Source organism: Neofelis nebulosa, chromosome 7 (genome assembly GCF_028018385.1).
Source record: "Neofelis nebulosa isolate mNeoNeb1 chromosome 7, mNeoNeb1.pri, whole genome shotgun sequence".
Taxonomy (NCBI): domain Eukaryota; kingdom Metazoa; phylum Chordata; class Mammalia; order Carnivora; family Felidae; genus Neofelis; species Neofelis nebulosa.
Window position 1 is genome coordinate 116648517 of NC_080788.1, and position 21880 is coordinate 116670396.

General features: G+C 46.0%; 1 protein-coding gene across 3 annotated transcripts in view; it reads left to right on the top strand.

Moving 5' to 3' along the window:
* Positions 1-21880, top strand: part of SMOC1 (SPARC related modular calcium binding 1) — a 159351-nt gene that overhangs the window by 87445 nt on the left and 50026 nt on the right. For all 3 annotated transcript variants that reach the window (XM_058739482.1, XM_058739481.1, XM_058739483.1), the window contains exons 4-5: positions 18977-19076; positions 21218-21265. In XM_058739482.1, the coding sequence (XP_058595465.1) occupies positions 18977-19076; positions 21218-21265 (148 nt within the window). The remainder of the gene's footprint in view (positions 1-18976; positions 19077-21217; positions 21266-21880) is intronic.

Below are 21880 nucleotides of genomic sequence, written 5' to 3' on the forward strand. Positions count from 1 at the left end.
TAGTTCAGTCCTTGTGGCTGTTTCCAATTTTCCACTTTCTCTCCAGCTGCTTTTGGGGAGGGTGCTTTTCTCGTATTCTCCCCCCTGCCCCCTGTGTCCATTCTCTCTCTGCACCCAAAAGCGGCTCCCTGCCTCCGTGGCTTCTCTCTCCCCAAGTTCACCTCTCCACACTGCCTACCTGCTGAATTCTGTGGTTCAGGTTGTGCAGATTGTTGTGTTAATCCTCAGGTCAGTTTTCTAGGTGTGCAGGGTGGTTTAGCATTGGTCTGGCTGTATTTCATGGATGCGAGACACAAAAAACTTCCATGCTGCTCTGCCATCTTGGCTCCTCCCAATCCTTTAATGTATTGTTGAATTTGGTTTCCTGATACTTTGTTGAGGAGTTTTGCCTCTGTGTTCTTCAGGGATATTGGCCTTCACTTTTCTTCTGTTGTTGTCCTTGTCTGGTTTTGGTATCACAGTGATGCTGGCCTCATGAAATGAGTTTGAGAGTGTTCCCTCCTCTTCATCTTTTGGAAGAGTTTAAGAAGGATAGGTATTGAATCTTCTTTGAATGTTTAGTAGAATTTGTCAGTGAAGCCATCTGGCCCTGGACTTTTGCTTGTTGCGAGGATTTTGCTTACTGATTCAGTATCCTTACTAAGTGATCAGTCTGTTCAGACGTTCTATTTCTTCTTGATTCAACTTTAGAAGATTGTATGTTTTTAGGGATTTATCCCTTTCTTCTGGTTTGTTCAATTTGTTGGTATGCAGTTGTTCATAGTAGTCTCTTATAATCCTTTGTATTTCTGTGGTATCTGTTGTAACTTCTCTTTCATTTTTTTATTTTATTTATTTGAGTTCTTTCTCTTTTTTTCTTGGTGAGTCCAGCTGAAGGTTTGTCAATTTTATTTATTTTTTTCAAAGAACCAGTTCTTGGTTTCACTGATCTTATCTATTGTCTTTTTATTCTCTATTCTATTTATTTCTGCTCTAATCTTCTTCTGCTACCTTTGGGCTTTGTTCTTCTTTTTCTAGTCATTCAAGTGTAAAGTTAGATTATTCATTTGAGATTTTTCTTGTTCCTTCAGGTAGACCTGTATTGTTATGAACTTCTCTCTCAGAACCACTCTAGCTTCATCCATAGATTTTGCTATGTTATTTTTCTGTTTTAATTTGTATCTCAGTTTTTTTTCTTCTTTGGTTTTTTTCTGTGACTTGGTAGTTGTTCAGTAGCATGTTGTTTAACCTCCAAGTATTTGTGGTTTTTCCAGTTTTCCTCTTGTAATTGATTCTTAGTTTCATACCATTGTGGTCAGAAAAGATGCTTGAAATAATTTTAATTTTCTTCTATTTATTGAGATTTGTTTTGTGGCCTAACATGTGATTTATCCTGTGGAATGTTCTGTGTGCACTTGAGAAGAATGTGTTTTCTGCTGCTTTTGGATAGACTGTTATGTATATATCTATGAAGTCCATATGGTCTTATATGTCATTTATGACCATTGTTTCCTTACTAATTTTTTGCCTAGATGATCTGCCCATTGATGTAAGCTGCTATTCTTATATTGCTGTTGATTTCCCCCTTTATGTCTGTTAATATTTGCTTTATATATCTTGGTGCTTCTATGTTGGGTACAAAAATATTTATAAATGTTGCATCTTTTTGCTGGGTTAATCTCTTTATCATTATGTAATGCCTTTCTTTGACTTTTATTTCAGTGTTTATTTTAAAGTCTTTTGTTGGATCTAAGTATTGCTATGCCAGCTTTCTCTTTGTTTCCATTTGCATGGAAGGTATTTTTCCATCCCTTCACTGTGTGTGTGTGTGTGTGTGTGTGTGTGTGTGTGTGTCCTTACTTCTGAAGTGAGTCTCTTATATGTGGGCAGCATATAGATGGGTCTTATTGTTGTGTGTTTTTTTAATCCACTCAACCACTCTATGTCTTTTGATTGGAGAATTTAGTTTATTTACATTTAAAGTACTTATTGATAAGTATATAATTATTGCCATTTTGTTAATTGTTTTCTGGCTGTTTTTGTAGTTTCTCTCTGCCCCTTTTTCTCTCTTCCATTGTGGTATGATGTCTTTAGTATTATGCTTAAATTCCTTTCTCATTTTCTTTTGTGTATAAGTTTTGCTTTGTGGTTACCCCAAGGTTTACATATGCATTCTATGTATGTATGTAACAGTCTATTTTAGACTGATAGCAACTTGAATTTGAATACATTCCAAAACTATATTTTTAGTACACCGTCCCCCAAGGTTTTACATTTTTGACATTACACTTTACCTTCTTTCATTTTATATATCTTATAACTAATGTAGTTTTAGTTAATTCTGCTACTTTTGCCTTTTAACCTTCATACTAGCTTTATTAGTGACTTATCCACTACTTTACTGTATATTTACCTTTTCTAGTGAGACTTTTTACTTTTGCATTTTTTTTGTTGTTAATTAGTGCCATTTATTTTCAGCTTAGAGAAGTCTCTTTAACATTTCTTATAACGCTGGCTTCATGGTGATGAATTCTTTTGGCTTTTGTTTATCTGGGAAACTTTGTCTCTTCTTCACTTCTGAATGATAATCTTGCCAGGTAGAGTATTTGTGGTTGGAAGTTGCTGAAAATCTGCTCATAGCCTTTTGGGGTTTCCTTTGTATGTAACAAGTTGCTTTTCTCTTGCTGCTTTCAAGATTCTCTGTTTAATTTGTGACATTTTAATTATAATGTGCCTTGGCATGTATCTCTTTGGGTTCATTTCATTTGGAACTCTCTGGGATTCCTTGACCTGGATGTCTCCCCCACCACCCCCCTCCCCCAGGTCAAAAAGTTGTCAGCAAGTAAGTTTTCTGCTCTTCTTTTCTTCTTTTTCTCTTCTCCTTCTGGGACTCCTATAATATGAATGTCATTCTGCCTGATGTTGTCCCATATGTCTCTTAAGTTATCTTCATTTTTAAAATGCTTTTTTCTTTTTGCTGCTCTGTCTGGGTAAGTTCCAGTGCTTTGTCTTCCAACTCGCTGATCCATTCTTCTGCTTCATCCAGCTTGCTGTTGAACCCCTGTAGTGTATTTTTCAGCTCAGTTTTTGTATTCTTTGGCGCTGTACTGTGACTTCTGTTTGGCACTTTAAAAATATTTTCTATCTTTGTTAAAGTTCTCACTGGGTTCCTCCATTCTTCTCCCAAGGTCGGTGAGCATCTTTGTGATCATTTGAGTTCTTTACCAATTTGAATACTTAGCTCTGTATAATTACAGAGGTCTTTTTCTGAGGTTTTGTCTTGTTCTTTCATTTGAAACATAGTTCTGGTTCCTTATTTTGGTTGACTCTCTGTGTTTGTTTCAATGCATTAAGCAAAACAGCCACCTCTCCCGGTCTTGAGGCAGTGGCCTTGTGTAGATGATGAACCTGATAGCTCAACTTTGCCCGAGTTCTTGGTTGTCTCGTAAACCTTTGTGATTATTTAAATAGCCTGATTTATTCCTGGTATGCCCCTGTTGCTGAAGGTATGCCAAGACCTGTCAATGTTACGAGGGAAAGAATCTCATTTAGCACCGGTTTCAGGCTGACTGGAAGCCAGATTCTCAGGCAGCAGCTTTTAAAGAACATATATATGTGCGTGTGTGCGTGCGTGCGTGTGTGTGTGTGGTTCTTGGGGCTGCAGTCATAATACCTTTCAACCTCTAGGTCAGGATATCTGGAGGTGTTCCCTGGGTGACAGTTGCAAAAATTGGGGCTCCAGACGAGTGTACAAACTTCTTTCTGGGAGGTCTTCTCAAGATGTAGCAAGCCCTAGGGTTTCACAAGAATGGTGTCTCCCTGGTTATGTTTCCTAGGAGTGCCTTAGTAGCCTCTAGATATATGGGAAACCTGAAGCTTGTCCCTCAGGCTGAAGCTCCAGGATAAGTAAATAGGCCTTTTTCACAGGAAGACTGGGTATGTGTTTCAGTCTGTAGTCTTTGCAGTCCTGGATAAGGTGTTGGCCTGCCAAGAACTGTCTGAGAATTTATAACTGTCTGTTATAGTCCCTGGGAGCTCAGGAAAGCCAGCCCCCTGGGCCACTGGGGCCAGGCAAACAAGGGGTATCCCCTGTGTGGTTTGTGTGCACTGGTTTCAGCAGGGCAGCTGGAGAGTGTAGGGGTCAGGGCACGCTCTCTGACTTCAGAAATGGAGTAGGAAAATGCCTCAACTGAGGGCTTCAGCCATGGGACTGGAGAGGGCCTTGTCTGCGCTGGGCATGCTGGCTCCAGATTGGGTGCTGGAGAAATCCATGACCACTTAACTCCCCAGCCCCAGTTGGGGTATGGGAGAGTGTCACGACCACCTGTGCTGCTGACTTTAGGAAAGGAGTTAGAGAATGCCATGACTGTTCGTGCTAGTCCACCCTAGCCAGAGAGCAGGGTAGTGCGACACCTGCCTGTGCTCTCTGGCCTCAGCAAGGCAATGGGACAGTGCAGGCAGGGGGAGGTTCTGTGTCTGCACAGCCCTGCCTGCAGTAGCAGGGTAGGTGGAGAGTACCCAAATAGCATCTGCTAGCACTTCTGTCTCTAGAGAGAGCCCCAACTGTCACCTGCCCCTCCAGCAGATGCCCCAGACCAGCAAGTGAGTCTCCTTTACATACAGTCGAGGTGCTTTGCAAATTGCTTTTGCACTGGATCCTTGGCATGAGTGAGACTGCACGTGGGACTCTTAAAAGGGGAATCTCAGGGGCGCCTGGGTGGCTCAGTCGGTTAAGCGTCCGACTTCAGCTCAGGTCACGATCTCGAGGTCCGCGAGTTCCAGCCCCGCGTCGGGCTCTGGGCTGATGGCTCAGAGCCTGGAGCCTGCTTCCGATCCTGTGTCTCCCTCTCTCTCTGCCCCTCCCCCGGTCATGCTCTCTCTCTGTCTCAAAAATAAATAAACGTTTTTAAAAAAATTTAAAAAAAAGGGGGAATCTCAGTTTCCGATAGCATTTTGGGTACCTTGGGTATCAGCCCCTTGGTTTTCTAAGACAGGTGTTTTGGGGGGCTCATCTCTGGTGTAGATCCCAGGGTTCTCAGAGAAATGCTGAGATGTCTCTGCTTCTCCAACCCATTTGGATGTGGTTCTTGTTTTTGTTTTTTTTTTCAATGTTTATTTTTGAGAAAGAGAGCACGTGCTAGTGGGGAAGGTGCAGAGAGAGAGAGAGAGAGAGAGAGAGAGGGACAGAGGATCTGAAGTGGGCTTCGTACTGACAGCAGAGAGCCTGACATGGGGCTCAAACTCACGAACTGTGAGATCAGGACTTGGGCTGAAGTCGGACGCTCAACCGGCGGAGCCAGCCAGGCGCCCCTTGATGTGGTCCTTTTATCCTTTGTTGTAGAGGAGCAGTTCATCTAGTTTTCAGGTCTTTTTCAGAGAAAAACGATCCGTTTGCAGCTAGAGATCCATACGTGCCATGACAGGAGGTCATGGTGAGTTCAGGTTCTTCCTACACCACCATCTCGGACACCTCCTGTCTACCTCATTGTTAATGGCTGCATTGCATTCCAGTGTATGACTGTACCATGAATCCTGGAAATTCAGGGATTCAATTTCCAGAAGCTGAATATTGGGTCAAAAGGACATGGATTTAAAAAAAATTTTTTTAATGTTTATTTTTGAGAGAGAGAGAGAGAGACATGAGCAGGGGAGGAGTAGAGCAAGAGGGAGACACAGAATCCAAAGCAGGCTCCAGGCGTTGAGCTGTCAGCACAGAGCCCGACGTGGGGCTTGAACCCACAAACTGCGAGATCATGACCTGAACTGAAGCCAGTTAACTGACTGAGCCACCTAGGCACCCTGGAAGGACATGGACTTTTTAAGGCATCTGATACATACGACCAGATTGCCTTCCATAGTGTTGAGCACAGCGTGGTTAATTTGTGGTTGTTATCAAATATATTCCCAAGCCATTTAAATTTTTTTGTGTAGATGGATTTGTAGTTCTAAGAATATTATGGAATATAAAAACACCATTTGTAATGTTATTTCTTTTTTAAATGTTTTTATTTATTTAAAGAGGGGTAGGAGCAGAGAGAGAGGGGTGGAGAATCCCAAGTAGGCTCCACGTTGTCAGCACAGAGCCTGACGCAGGGCTGAGTCTCATGAACAGTGAGATCATGACCAGAGCCGAAATCATGAGTCAGGCGCCTAACCCACTGAGCCACCCTGGCGCCCCTGTAATGTTATTCCTATGTGAAAAAATATTTTCTGTTTCCCATCTTTGATTCCGTGTTCCAGGAACAGTCTTCCTTGATAAAGCTTTATCTGGCACTAACACTTTTCTCGCTTTTACTTGTTCTAATCACTACTCCCCACACAAATGCACACATATACATGCTTTTTTATTTCCTGAGGTCTTTTTTTTTTTTTTTTTTTTTTTTTGGCCTTGAGGGACCTGGGGAGCTGTAATTTTTTTTTTTTTGATGATGCTTTGTTTTGAAGTTGGAAGTGCAAATAAAACATTCTGTGCTCCCCTTGTCTTACCGTTAGATTTCCTGCAACTTCGGGAACTACAAATTATTCCCTAAGTGCCTGGGCCGAGCTATGAAGCAGGTGTGAGTGTTCGTTTTTAGCTCCTCCTCCTCCCCGCCCCCATCATGCAGAACTACCATTCCTGAAGTCACCCCTGCAGGCCTGCACTGTGTGACTGGCTTGACCTGGAAGCACCCAGGTTTACCACCTGGGCCCTCTTCTTCCAGGTCCCCAGTGCGTATGGAAGGGATTGATGGTCTGCTGACCCTGGTGATTGAACATCGGCAGGGCTGGAGTGCTAAGCATTGTCATGGGGGAAGGGCTTGTCTTGTCTTTGTTGACTCTAGAAGCTATGTCGTTTTGTCTTCGTGTGGAACTATGTTACCTAGAGCGATCATGTGGGTCTCGGCTCAGTGCAGAGGCCTCTCTAGGTAAAGTACTGAAACCCTGCCTGCTTCCATAAGCTCGAGTGTTCTGAGCTTCTCTAGCCATAAATGGCTCCTTTGGAAGCCCCCAAACAAAGCCAGTTCTGTATGTTTTAGTGGATGGTGGCTTGCTCTAGGCTTCCTAAGCCTCCTATAGCGTGTACAATGCCAACTTCTCTTTTTTCTTTTCTTTTTTTTTTAAAGCAGTTACACTGTTAAAAAAAATCAAGCCCATCCTTTATGTATAAATGGCATAATGGTAAATAGACTCACTGTTGGTCAAGTTGTTGCTTTTCTTTTTTCTTTTTGGGTAAATACTCAATAACCATAGTATTATTGTTATAATTTGAACATCTACTGTGCCAACGGCATCTTATTCCTTGTTTTACGTGTGTTTTTCATGGCATTGCTTTTGTTCCAAACAACCAGACGTTGCATGTGAAAGTTTACATGAAAGTGCCCACGAGTTAGCACATAATTGCTCTTAGGCAAATGTTAGTTTTCTCCCTCTTTAGGTATCGGTTTGCTCAACTCTAAAATGGGAGAACTAGTTGAGCTATTTCAGAGGTCGGCAAACTGTGACCAGTGGGCTGGCCACCTGGTTTTGTTCTTTAAAATAACAGCTTTCTTGAGATATAATTCACATTCCATAACACTTATTCTTTCAAGTGCACAGTTCGGTGGCTTTTAGCATTCACGGGGTTGTGCAGTCACTTTCACACCGTAATGCCAGGACACTGTCATCACCTAAGAACAAATCCTGTACCCGCTGGTACCGTGAAAGTGAATTTTTACTTTTGTAAATGATGGTAAGGACAGGGCCTGATCCTTCCAGGTGCAGGAAGGACTTGTCTAGCAAGTGGCTCATCTACTCGCTCATACACGGTGGGAGCCACTGCTCTCCTCTTTTCAATGAGTGCAGGGCAATGTGGGTGGATGGAGCCTGCTTTACGCTCAAACACTGTATCTATCCATTGTGTTCTGTGAGGACTCGCCTGCCCAACCACTGCTCTGTCCTCCTCTTCAATGCTGAATGGCCACCTAGCATCCTCTCCCAGATTGGCTGGCATCGTTTGCTTTGCAAGCTAGTCTCACAACTCAGGCCTGCAGAGGTGACTTCAGGAAGCACAGTTCTGTAATGGGAGGATGGGGAGGAGGGAGAGCTAAAAAGGAACATCCAGACTGCTTCATAGCTCAAGCCCAGGCACTTGGAAAGAGAAGGAGAGGGTGATTGAAGCCCCCCATCTCTGAGCCTCACTTTTCCCACAGGCAGCAGGAAGGCTAGAGGAGCAGGCCTCTATCCTCCCCTTCTTCCCAAGTATACCCGCTCTTGCACCTTTGATTTCTGTGGTAGACAGATGGAGGATCGGACTCACCAGGGACCACGGGGAGCTCAGATGCCCAGCTGGGAGCACCCAGACCCCGTACGCTTGCCCGGGTCACACAGCTTGCAAGTGTAGAGTCAGGATTCAGACCCAAACAGCCTGGCTTCAGCATTTGGTCCTAACCACTGCTCTCTACTGCCTCTCTAAAGGACATTGCCATCTTTTAAAGTGATGTTGCCTAACTGCAGGTTAGGCAGGGTGACTCAGGTGAGTAAGGTCGGGAAATTATGTCACATGAGGAATACTCAAAGGAGCCAGACATGTTTGGTTTGCACATGAGAAGAACCAACAGATGGGGGAAGAGGGATGACCAAAGCAATACAGAGAACCATCTTTACACCTTTGTGGACCACAATAAGCTTTACTGAATAGTGCCACAGAGCTGACCCAGGATCACTGAGTAAAATCTATAGTGAATCAGATTCTGACTCAAAATAGGGAAGAAGCTTTTACAAGTAGAGCAATCCACCAATGGAATGTCTGACTCAAAGAGAACTTACCTTCCCATCCTGGGGACTGAATGGGTACCCAGCAGGGGTGCTCTTGGTGAGGGGATAGAGTGCTACTGCCCTGGGAGGGAGGTTCAACTGATGGCCTCTGGGAGGTGACCTCTACACCTTTGGATTTTGTAAGACACTAGGTAATGTTCAATCCGGGGTGGGGGGTGGGGGGAAGGCACAAGTTGGCCTACAGCAAACACTTATTAAGGAAGCTTTCAGGCAGGGCCATGAACACATGCCCATCTAGGGCCATTGCCACTCCACTGTGGGCACACACCACAAGCCAGGAGGTGACCTGCGGGTCAGTCAACTAAGCTTTTCTACAAAATTTAAGGGGTGGGATATTTTTTTTTCATCATAGTAGGGAAAGGTGATAAATAAGAACACGAGAGGGAGATATGGAGACAGAAAAGTTTCATTAAAAGTGAAGTCAGCTGCGGTCGGTAGCAAGGAAGAGGTCCACTCCAGCCGGCCACCTTTGTCCCGCCCTCTTCCTGCCCCCGTCCTGCCCCACCTCGTCCCGCCCACCCATCTTGCCCACGCTCACCAGCGCCTCAGCAATCCTCAGCTAGCCTCGCCCCGCCCCCGTCCCCGCCCCCGTCCCCACCCCCTCCCGCCCTCAGCCCGCCCTCAGCCCGCCCTCAGCCCTCCGCTGGCCAGATTTTCACCCTTCTGCTCTGAATAAAGCTCCAATCCCTGTGGGGCTTTATTATTGTATATTTTCTTTTTCAAACAAAACAGTATATGTGAATCAACTATACTGAAATAAAAGTTTAAAAAAAGAAAGAAAGCATCTTTGATAGTTTCCCCCAAATGGAAATAAAAGCGAGTAAAGGAGAGGTGACATACTCGGTGTTCACCAAGCCTGGGCTATTCTAGGCACCAAACAGAGGGAATGGAGAAAATAAAGTTCTTCGGATCCCTGAAGTTCTAATACTCAGGTTTTTTAAACATCCCTTATGTGTATGCTGAGGGGATGGTGTTTAAGCTTTTGGAAAAATACAAAAAATATGTGCCATATATTTGGAGGAGTAGTCTTAACTGCTAAGTAGGTACTAGTTTATAGATTTTCACCTTACTCCTACGCAGCGAAAGTTCAATTTGGAGCAAGGTTGTAGAATCACAGAACTTTTGGGTCAAAGGAAACCTCACAAGTATCTAGTTCATCTTCTCCTTCCTCTCCCTACCCTGTCTCAATCCAGGGCTCAAGACCCAGTCACCTACCTTCTGCTTGATTGCCACCAGAGACAGGAAGCTTATTACCACCAAAGACAACATACATAATGCATTTCGGGACAATTTATTTGGAAAGTCCTTCTCTACATTGACAGGAGAGCTATAATTTGCAACAGATGACCCCTGCTCTAGCTATAGGACTCGCTGAACCCACAGAAATCTCACGCTCCACAGAAAGATTTGAAGACAGACACCATTAAGTCCTTGTGAAATTCTTTCTTTTAGCCAACAAATATTTCTTTTTGCCCTGGCAGAAGTCCTTAGTTCTATCAGTCATTCCTATATAATGGGGATTTATGTCTCTCTTTCCTCGGGATTCAATTTGCCAAGGTCCCTCTTACAGAGTGTCCTTCCCAAAACCGGACACAGTATTTCAGATGTGGACATAAATAGCCCAGGAATGAATGGCTCTGTCTCTCATTCTAAACACACCACTTCTAACAAATATCATGCTGGCAGCTCTGTTACATGAACAACACATAGAAACCATAGTCAACAAACACTCCCATATTTAGCAGTATTTAAAATTGAAAGGTTATCTTCCTTCCCTACATCCCCCCCCCCTTTAAACTCTGGAGGATGATGTAAATGCTCTAAAAGGAAAATCCCTCATTCCCCAACATACTGTCTTCCCTAACCTGGCATAAGGTAAGAGAGAGCCCCAAAGAAGAGCAGAACCTTGAAGCTCTGACCCCATCCTCCCTGCAAAGGGAAGGGGAAAAAGACAAAATCAGCGGTGCTGAGCACAAACTACTCCTACACCATTTTAGATGCTTTATATATCTTGTCTCACTTTGTCTTCTCAATAACCTTCAAGGTGGGAGCCCTTAGCCCTGTATCATAGAGAGGCTCAGAGAAGTTAAGTGACTTTCCCAGAGTCACACAGCTTTTGGCAGAGTTTGGTATTTAAACCCAGGTCATTTTGCTCCAAAGCCATGTTTTTCCTTCTGCATCTTGTTCCTTCTGAGCCAAACCTGACTAAAGAGGAGGGGGACGCTTGTGGGATAAGCTTTTCCAAACTGAGGAAAGAACAGCTCATGCTAGCCAGACTGAAAGAATTATACCATCCCTTCCCTCTTCCCTCTTTCTTCTCACTGCAATCAAACTCTCTTCCATGTGTGAAATCACCCAGACAATTTAATGCTGCAATCACTAGATCCATGAATTAAAAGACCACATGTCGTCAAAACAACTGGAACATAAAAACTTTGGAGAGAAGTATGGTCATAGGGCTCCTCGTTCCCAAATTCCCACCTAGAAAAGTACTTGTTTCTTGAGCATTTAATGATAAATGCCAGAAAGGGTGGGGTGGGAGAAGTTTCCTTTCAATCAGTGGCTCTTGAACTGTGGTTCCTGGACTAGCGGCCGGAACGCCTGGGAATTTGTTAGAAGTGCAGATTCCCCAGCTGACCCCAGACCTAATGAATCCAGAAACTCTGTGGGTGGGGTCCAGCCAGTTTGTTTTATAAGTCCTCCAGGTGCTCTAATGCACACCCAATGAACAATGTTCTCCTGCAGCTTCTGATGGAGAGAGATGTTCTAGGGGAACACGTGGTGGTCTCAGATGGCTTGGGGACTCATTCTTTCAGCCAGGGCCCGTGGCGCCCATGGAGAAACACAGCTTCTCAGAGGTCCTATAGAGGATGCAGACAAAAGGAAAGTGGGGCAGCTGGAAATCCTGCCCTGAAACAAAGTTATCAGTCGGACCAATAGCACGATGCTTAACTTTCACTGTGCATTAACTTAATCCAGAGAACCTGCTAACTGATTTAGAGCAACTGGCAGATAAGGAAGGGGAAAAAAAAAAAAAAAAAAAGTCTCGTACTCCCACTGCCAAAAGAGTTAGACAAATATCCACATGCCTTCTGCTTTTAGTTTCATTTTTTTGCCCCCACCGGGAAATGTTCGTGTACATGATAGTAGTCATCTCATGACAAGTTTGGGAGTTGCTACTAAGAATGCCGGATCAAGCCTGTCCCTTTGCATATGGCTCACATTTTCTAGTTCACAAACGAGGCACAAAGAAAGGGGGGGAAATGAAGCGACGGGGTGGGAAGGTGCTGTGCCTTGGAGGGGATCCCAGCTGTCAGTGAAGGTCCGAGGCAATTCAAGATGGATTTCTTCGCAGATAGAGAGCTGGAGAAAGCGTTACAAAAAAGGTGGGGGGTGGGGGGGAGGCGGGGGGTTGCCGGAGGGAAATCATTTCAGGGAAGATTGAGCTAAAATGAGAACCTGACACTGGGCTGGAAGCAAGTAGGACTGGGAAAAGCAAGGAAACACAGCAAGGCCTTGCACCTCATTACATTGCCTTGTTCTGAAAGCGTGTTTCAGAGAACACTAGTGCCACAAAATGCTCCCCACTCGAAATCAAGGGAGGGTCCTCCAGTTAAATAAGTTTAGGAATTGCAGCCAACGACATCTTCCTCTTAGAGCTAAATCATCATCATTTGACGTAAGACCCTGAGAAGTGGTGCAGTCAAGAAATCTTTTACTTTTATTCAACCCAGTATTTCCAAAATTATTTGGCTAGAGAACCCCTTCATCCCCAATAATTGCTCATCACACCCCATAGAACCAGTGGTATTCAGGACTGTATCAGAGAGGCAGGAGTAAGAAGCAGGTGGACGTGTGCAGGGGAGACTGGCGTGGACTGTTTGGGTGACAGCTGGGGGCCCTTGGTAGCAAGGAGAGCAAAGTCCAACAACAGAGAAGCTGCTCCGGGACGTGAGGTCCCACCCCTGTCAGAAGCCCCCCAAGAACAGCCAGAGGCAAGCAGGCCAGCCAATGGGGTGCAGCAGAGGCCCCCGTGCTGTCACCCAACCCACTCCCGAGACAGCCTCTCACTGAAGCTGGAGCAAGAGACTCTTCTGGCCACCTCCTTGATTTGAATATGTATCCCATCTCCCTCTCCTCTTTCCCCAAAAGAGTTCCATATGCCAGAGAATTACAAGGCACAAAGAGACCCTGTCAGTTCCCTCAGATGCCAGCACAAGGAGTCACGTCTTTCTCCTTCTCCCTTCCAGGTCTGGGAGACTGCCAGCTGCTGGGACTAGGTGCTGCAATCATGCCACCTCTGTCTCTGGACCTGTTTCCTCCTCTGTGAAATGTTTGGGTTACACTGGTGATCATTAAGATTTTCCTTTTTTTCCAGCTCTCTCAATTCTGAAATTTTATGACAGTTGGGAGCCAGGGCTCCAGATTCTTGTGCTGTTAAGAACTAGCTGCGACATTTGAACAAATAACTTCTGCTTTGTGTGCCTCTCCTATAAAGGACTGGCACACAGGGTAACCCTGACGCCCCAGTGAGATCATGCATAGATCATCAGTGGTGAGTGAGGAGCCCCCGTAAAGCTGAAGTGGTGTTTTCCATTTTGGGCATGGCTGCAGTGGGTGATAGTTGTCTATGTGTGTAGTCTGTTAGTCTCCTTTGTTTTTCTCACTGCTGTCCTTGCCTTCAGTCCCCTGTCTGCTTTGTCCTGTGAGCCGGGATTCGCTTTGCTCCTCTGTACTCCTCAGTTACTCAAATGCATTTGTTGAGCGTGCTAGCCTCCCACGTTCTTCCAGATGTCCAGGAGTTGGGCTAATGTTGAAGACTAACAGGCTTAAAATAATTTCACATTTGTCTTAATTTAGACAGAGGTTGACCTGAAATATACCATTGGGCTGTTTATGCAAAGGGCCTCTTGCCAAAAATATTTAAGTATATGAGTCAGAGATGAAATTTGCTTACCTAAAACACACTGTTTTAAAGTACCTTTAGTGATTTTTCTGCCTGGATGATGTATCCACTGATGCAAGTGAGATTAGTTAAAGTCCCCTACTATTATTATATTACCATCAATTTCTCTCTTTATGTCCATTAATATTTGCTTTATGTATTTAGATGCTCTAGTGTTGGGTGCATACATATTTGCCGTTGTTCTATCTTCTTGTATTAATCTCTTTATCATTATGTAATGTCCTTCTTTGTCTCTTGTGATAGTCTTCGTTCTAAAGTCTATTTTGTCTGATATTAGTATTGCTACCCTGGCTTCTTTTTTCACTCCCATTTGCGTGGTAAATATTTTTCTGTCCCCTCACTTTCAGTCTATATGTGTCTTTAGGTCTGAGATGAGTCTCTTATAGGCAGCATTTATATGGGTTTTGTATTTTTTTAACCCATTCCACCACTCTGTGTCTTTCGATTAGAGCATTTAGGCCATTTACATTTAAAATAATCATTGATAGGTATGTATTTATTGACATTTTGTTGATTGTTTTCTTGTTCTTCTCTGTTCCTTTCTTACTCTTTTGCTCTCTTTCTTTGTGATTGATGAGTTTCTGTGGTGTTCTGTTTGGCTTTTTTTCTCTTTATTTTTTGTGTATCAGTTATAGGTTTTGGGTTTGTGGTTACTGTGAAGTTCATGTACAGTATCCTCAGTGTATAAAAGCCTATATTAAGTATGTCAGTTACATTCAACAGTATAGTTAAGCAGTGTGTAGCCTCACTTAGGTTGATGTACAAACACTTTGTGTCTCTGAGGGAAGACCCATCAATTAATATTTCAGCTTTCCCAGGATGCTCCAGAGTGGAATAGGAGCAAATCCCATGGTTTGTTATCAATACCATTGGGCCTGGAACAACCCCGAGCTTTGAAACCTGCGTAGGGAGATATTAGAAGTAGCTAATCACCTTTTCAATTCCTCTTGGCCCCGGATTTTCCCATAAATTAAGTATGAGAGTTGATTAATTTGAGGCTGGGGTGGGGGGAGTTGGAACAAAGGGGATGACCTATTAACTTAAAGCTTTAAGTTTTCAAGGGAGGAAGCCATACTAAGTAGAATTTACATGTTGATTGTGTGTATATAAGCCATCAGTTCCACAGAATTTACAGCCTGGTTGCTTTTCTGCAAGAAGTTGTACTTCTCTCCTCTGAGACTAATTGAACTGTTCCTATATGAAAACAGAATTTCCCTTCTCCCACTAAAACTTTCTCAAACTTTTTGCTGACTTTAAACTACCTCTTCCCCCTGGGACTGGTCAGACTAGGATGTTCTTTGGTTTCCGTCAGAGAATCTGGCTGTGCCCTTTTTTTTAAATTGTTTTTTTAACGTTTATTTATTTTTGAGACAGAGAGAGACAGAGCATGAACGGGGGAGGGGCAGAGAGAGAGGGAGACACAGAATCCGAAGCAGGCCCCAGGCTCTGAGCTGTCAGCACAGAGCCCGACGCGGGGCTCGAACTCACAGACCACGAGATCGTGACCTGAGCCGAAGTCGGACGCTTAACCAACTGAGCCACCCAGGCACCCCTAGCTGGGCCCTTTTTGAGTGTACAGATAGTTTGGTGAAAAATAACACGATGATAATAAAAATAAGTCGCTAAGCTTCACTGGGCACTTACCATGTGAGCTCAGTGCTTTATTTACATTTTCTAATTTAATTCTCGCAACCACCGAGTGAGGTAAGTACAATGGTCTCCGGTTTATAAGTAGCCACGGGCAGTCTGAGGCTTGGTTTGATGAAGAGATGTACCCAGGCCGCAGAGGGTTGGAAAGAGAAGTGGTTAGCTTCCGTGGTGGAGCTGGTGGGCTACCGCCTGACTCCATGACCCATGCTTTCTGTCTCCCTGTAACTTCTTTTTCCTCAAGAAGACATCTTGTAAACTCCCCAGGACAACTCACAAGCAGTCCCTCGATGAAGAATCACGGACGAATAGCTTGGGGCTCCTTGAGCAAAGGGAGGTGACCTTGCTGGTCGCCTCCTGAGTTCCGGCAGCCCGAGATCTCGCTCGGCTCCTCCGAGCGCCCGTTGCTGCGTGCCCCAGGCCTCAGAGGAGTGTGACAATAATTCCTTGTTCAAGTCCAGTGCTCTGGGACTCAGCAGCACCTCCCAACCTGAGGATTTTGTAATCTGGAGTCTATTCCCGGAGCCCGGTCTGAGGAAAATGCTGAGGGCCCTGAGGAAAAAGGGTCTGTGTTTGGGCCTGTGGGCCTGGCTGGGGGCTGGAAGGCAGCGTCCCCATGCCGGTAGGGATACAATGGGCACACTCAGTGGGCGTGTGGCCCTGGGGACCTGCTTCAGCCCAGAGGTCAGATTATATCCCCTGAAACAAAGCGTTGGGTTTAGCCTCCTACTCATGCAGTTCGCTCCTCAGTGGCTCTGGCTGGGACTCATTGCATGCCCGGAAGGAGGGGGCTTTTATCCAGCCATTCTCCACGGCCTGGGCCTGCGTGACCACAGCATCCAGCCCCGGCAGGCAGCACTTGGCCAGAGGCACGACTTCCAGTGTTGGACTTTGGCGACAGGGTCCTCGCAGAGAGAGAGGGAGGCCGGCCACGGCCAGGGGAACCGTGGGGCCTTGGAGTGAGTCAGTGTGGCCGCCCAGCCCTGGGGACTGGTTTCTCCACAGGTGATTATTAGCCAGGGAGGAGAAAGCAGCCAGCCAGGCTCCATTAAAATGCTGCCGCGGGCAAGGAATCATCTAGGAACTGTCCCCTGCAGGGCTGACAGAGTCTGGAGGGGTAAACTCCCAAGTCTCCAGCAGGGTTTCCCACCCAAGCCTCTGGAGGTTACTAAGGGAGCTCTGGCCCCAGAGGAGGCCGGCTTGCCAGGTGTTTCTGACACAGCTGAGAGCAATCATCCCTGCAGCCACCTTGTATCCAGCCATCTCCCATGCCAGGACTGGACTCACACTGTCTGTTTTGTTTGCCAGAGCCCTCCAGGCTTGGCGACGTTATCCCCATTTCATAAATGGGGCTCAAAGAGCTAAGTCACGTGCCTCAACTGTAACTGGCCGGACCGGGATGCAAACCCAGGAATGGGTTTCTCCTATCCCATCCTTAGCTTTCTCAGAGGGTAGCACTGACTCGACCCAAGATATTGATCGGGGGGTGAGCATCTAGGGCAGCAACCACAGCCATGGAGTTTATGGATAGCTCCACGAGATGAAATGGGAGTGGAAAATGGCACCGGAGTACAGGCACTGAGTGTAGTTTCTCTACATGGGGCAGTCAAGGTGAGCACCTCATTTATACACAGTCATCATACTGGTACGTCCTCCGTCTTGGTCTTACCCTGATTTCTGTGGGTAGGCCCGTAGCCAGACAACTGGTCTTGGGGACAACTACAGCTTTTGGTACACACACAAGAGCCGAAGCCATTCCGTGGTTTTCTGCCTTTCTCACCCGGGCCATCGGATCTGTCTTCTGTGTAAAGCCTCTCTGCTTCCCCAGTCAATGTGTATGCTATTACTGTCCATCCTTGATTCCAATTATGCCCTTGATCCCCAGAGGCACTTTTTTCACATGTTAATATCTTTGCAGTTGGCACCCATTCTGTCATTGAGGTCTACGTTTAAAGTGGTGGGGCTGTTTAAATTGCTGCTACCTGTTTAGAACTGATGGGGACCAAGAATGGGGCCATATGATAATTCAACCATTTATTCAACTCATCAGATGCCTACATTATGCTAGATGCTTAGGAGATAGAAATAACCAGCATGCAATCCCTTGCCTTAGGAAGGTCACAGTCTTGAGGGGCAGATAAGGGCTCCTAATTTAAGGAGCCAGGGTGTATGGAGGATCAGAGGAGAGAAGGCGGGGAGTCGGGAACCACTCGGCGGAGAAGGTGCATCGTGAAGAGGGCGGGAATACAAAGGGGCTAGGAGGGGGTGGGGATGGTTTGGGGAATGGTATTCTGGACCACTGACTAGTCGGAGCAGGCAAATGTTCAGAATCATGAAATCCTGTGAGGCGTTTGCCGGCTTCAAAGGGTTTGCTGTGAGGGGCGCCTGGGTGGCGCAGTCGGTTAAGCGTCCGACTTCAGCCAGGTCACGATCTCGCGGTCCGTGAGTTCGAGCCCCGCATCAGGCTCTGGGCTGATGGCTCGGAGCCTGGAGCCTGTTTCCGATTCTGTGTCTCCCTCTCTCTCTGCCCCTCCCCCGTTCATGCTGTGTCTCTCTCTGTCCAAAAATAAAAAAAAACAAAAAACAAAAAACAAAGGGTTTGCTGTGGTTCCAGTGGAGGGCACTTGTGGAGACATGGGTGTAAAATGAGGTCGCAGGGATAGGCAGGGGGCAGATCTTGGGGGACCTTGAGCTCCACACAAATGAGCTTAATCTCCATCCTGAATCCAATGGCAAATCACATAGTGGTTTTCAGCCAGGGGGGTGATGCCCTGATTTGTGTAGAGGAGCTCCGTGTTGGGAAACGGATGGGAAAGAGGATGGCGGGGTGGGGTGGGAGGAAATGGACGGAGTGATGGCTGTTGCAAGAGAGAGAAAAGTCGCCCTGAGTGAAGCAAAAGCCTCATTTTTATTTGCTATTCCTAGAGAGGGTGGGCCTGATTATGGAGGCTTGAGGTGGATCGCCCAGTGTTACAGCGGGGCCTCTAGAACCTGCAGGTGGAAGTGGCTTTGTTCTTACCTTAACCCCGTCATCTAGCGGGCAACTGCTAGTGACGAGCCACCCCATCAGTAGGCAGGCTGACTATATGAACGAACGGATGCTGGGAAAAGCTAGAAAAAGAAGAAGAGCTCACTACTTGTCGATGCCTGTTAAAGAAGAGTCCTTATCAGCCTGCAGCGGTGAATTTCCAGCTTGCACTTGCCAAATTAGCTCACCAGCCAGAATTGTTTACGAGTGGATGGGGCTGTATGCCAGTGCTCCGGGGGGAAAATGTGCAGGTCTTGGTGAGAACCATCACAGGGAGGACGCAGTGGATATATCTGGGTATGAGATAGGCTGTTCATCATTCAAAGTCATGAGAAAGAAATAGGTGGGTTGTGTGGTTGTGCCTGGGAATTACACAGAAGACGCATAATCCGTGTTGTTGGCCGACTGACCCACCTGCGATAGACAGTGGGGACAGAGGCTGGGTGAGAGGAGGAAAGAGCTCCTCTGCCACGGTGGCAACGCCTTGGAAGGGGTGGGAGATGACTGCTGATATGGCGACGCCAGACTGACGGTTCTCTTCCCCTCCCCGCTTCCCCGAACAGGTGCAGTGCCATACTTACACAGGGTACTGCTGGTGTGTCACCCCAGATGGGAAGCCCATCAGTGGCTCTTCTGTGCAGAATAAAACTCCTGTATGTTCAGGTACCGTAGGGAGGGGCGGGAAGAAAGAAAAGAGCTGGAGAGAGACCCTTAGCTGGTCTCCTGCCTCTCGCGGGGGAACCTTTGAAAACTGGTTGAAAGAGGGGTGGTGGTTAGGAGCCCTCTTCCAGGTCAGGGAGGATTCCATTCGAACACACTGCTCTGCAGTCAGCTGGATGATGGGGTCCGTATAGGCCCATGTGTATGTATTTCTTTATTTTGAGTTTAGGTTTCTGGTTCAGTGCTCTCTTCCCAAGCATCGGCTGTGACCCCTCGAGAATGGCATATAAATTTTTTAGCTTGGGTGCTCTGCTTGCTGGTGGCCTCAGGAGCACTTTATTGAGATAGATTTTAAGACCGTATGGGAATTCAGCATCAGAGGCTGAATGATCAACTAGTGATGTCTGCCATGGGCACACGAGAGGAGAGTGGTGGCATGATGCCATATATTTGTCCCCCCCCCCCCCCCCGACAAATGTAATGTAGAGTAACGGAAAACTTTCATGACAGTGGCCCTCAATTCTGGCTGTCATCGGCAGTGCCTGGGGAATTAAAGAGCCCAGGTGTCGAGGCTCCTCCCCGTATAGTCTGATCCAGTAGGTCTGGAATGAGACCTGGAGTCCACATGTTCGAGAAGCTTCTCAGGTGGTTTTGGTGACTAGACAAGCTAGGGAATCATTGCTTTCTAGTGACCCATTACATAAGCCCATAGCATAATTAAGTTCCTTTCTATTTCAAACTCTATAAGCATAGAGAAATTTTGCTCTCAGGTCAGCCTCGTGGGATTGTGCGTTTTGGATTTATATAAGCTCCACACTTTCCACTTCCATTCAGATAGTAGGGGACTTGGGAGTCACTCCCTTAATTCACTATGTGGCTCAGTCCTCATTCAAGAAAGCCTGTCCAGCCACAAGCTGCTTCATATTTCTTCGTATCTCTGTGTATTTTATTTATTTACTTATTTTTAATTTTTAAGTGCAAGCAAATTATAAAACATTTTCCTAAAACCTATTGGAAACTCCAAGGGTTAGCAGTCCTGCCATCCTAACGTTTTTCTGTTTTCATAAAACGTATTCATTTTTCTACTGGCCCTGCTATACAAAGGGAGCGGTAAGAAAGGGCAGTGAGCATCTACATTAGGAAACCAAGATTTGCAGGCCAAAATGGAAAGTTTACTTTATTTGTGGTTTACATGGAAACTGGAAACCTTAATTGGGGTTGGTGTGGGGCAGGGCAGGAATGAGCCCTCCTTGCAAATGACCTGGAAAGTTTCATTTAAAGCAAACAAATGCACCAGAAACAGGCCACGCAGGGGAATATAATTGAATTCTCACAAAACTAGTATATGGAGAAGGGGTATGATATGGAGTGAGAAAATAGGGATTCTTTGTTTCTCCTGGTGGTGGGACCTCTCTGCATATGCCCTTATGTGGGTGAGCTGCCCCTGCCCTGCATGTTGTGGGTTCCATGAGGAAGACAGGTGCCACAGGGTCAGGACCGCGGGATGGGTGCACGTGGCATCCTAGCACATGCAGGGCGAAGCGTTTGGCCAAACACACACACACCACCCCCTCCTCGAGGAATAGGCCGCGTCTAGAAAATTGTTTCCATGCCTCAGACTATTTTGGCCCATTCAGTACAATTGGGCCAACAATTTTCTACTTAATGCAGATGGAAAATCGCCGATTTCCTGCCCTAACCAGCAAGGGATGTGAATCATTGCATTTGCAGTAAGAGGGGTTTCTTTTCAGTTGGCCCTACTAAGTGGACATGGCTCAGAACATGGAGGTGGTGGGAACTGGGGGAGATGGGGAGCGAAGGTGAGGGGCAGTTATCGGAACGTTACTCACCAGGGAGTTATGTAGACGTGGAGTTTTATAAAAAATCTGGTCACGGCTGTTGCCTGGAAATCATGGTTCAACTCACCGGTACTGTGATATCAATGACATTGATGTTAAACAAACCCCACTTGACATGTATGTATGTACTAGCTTTGTATATAATGTCCCTAGACGTGTATACAATGTATGTATATACATAACCAACCACACGCTCATAACATGAGGCTTTGCCAGCTCTTTGAAAGAAACCAACAACCACAATGCATTCTGAATGTCTATGTTTTTGTTTCCCTTTTACCCAAGGTTCAGTCACCGACAAGCCCTTGAGCCAGGGTAACTCAGGAAGGAAAGGTGAGTAGAGTTTTATGCTCTATCCAAATGTTTGCTTCTAAAGCCAGTCCAAGGAGAGTTCTAGACAAGATGGAAGGAGCCTGGGTGTAAGCTAAAAGTCCCCCCACAGAAAACCTCCATTCTTATTCTGGGCTTCCTCCTAGAAGCACCGGAGGTAAGTAAGGCTCGTACCGTGGTGGGGACCAAGCTCGCAGACGTTCTGAGGGATGGGAGTGAGTACGGCATACAGAGCTGGCAGGGCCCCTGAGAATCTTGGTTCCTGGGCAGTTCAGTCCATCAGCTACTGCGTAGCCGGCATTACGCCAAAAAAGACGATGAAGGCAGGCATGTCCAAGTCTGCCCTGACCCTCTTGCTTTGGAAAGTCGGTTGAACATTTTTTCCCTTCCCCGACTCTCCTAAATAATTCATTGTTCCAGCCCATCTGGATTTTCTTCGCTAAGACTAGCCTGGCTGCACGGGCTTGCCACCTGGGCAGCCGTTGTCTTGGGATTCCCAATCATCCTGTCTTTAAACTTGTGTCTTGTTAAGTCCAGTGGGACAGTGAAGCCTGCACGTGCACATCCGCGTGACCCTGTTGGCCTATGGTTTTTGTGATGCACACAGTACGCTTTCCC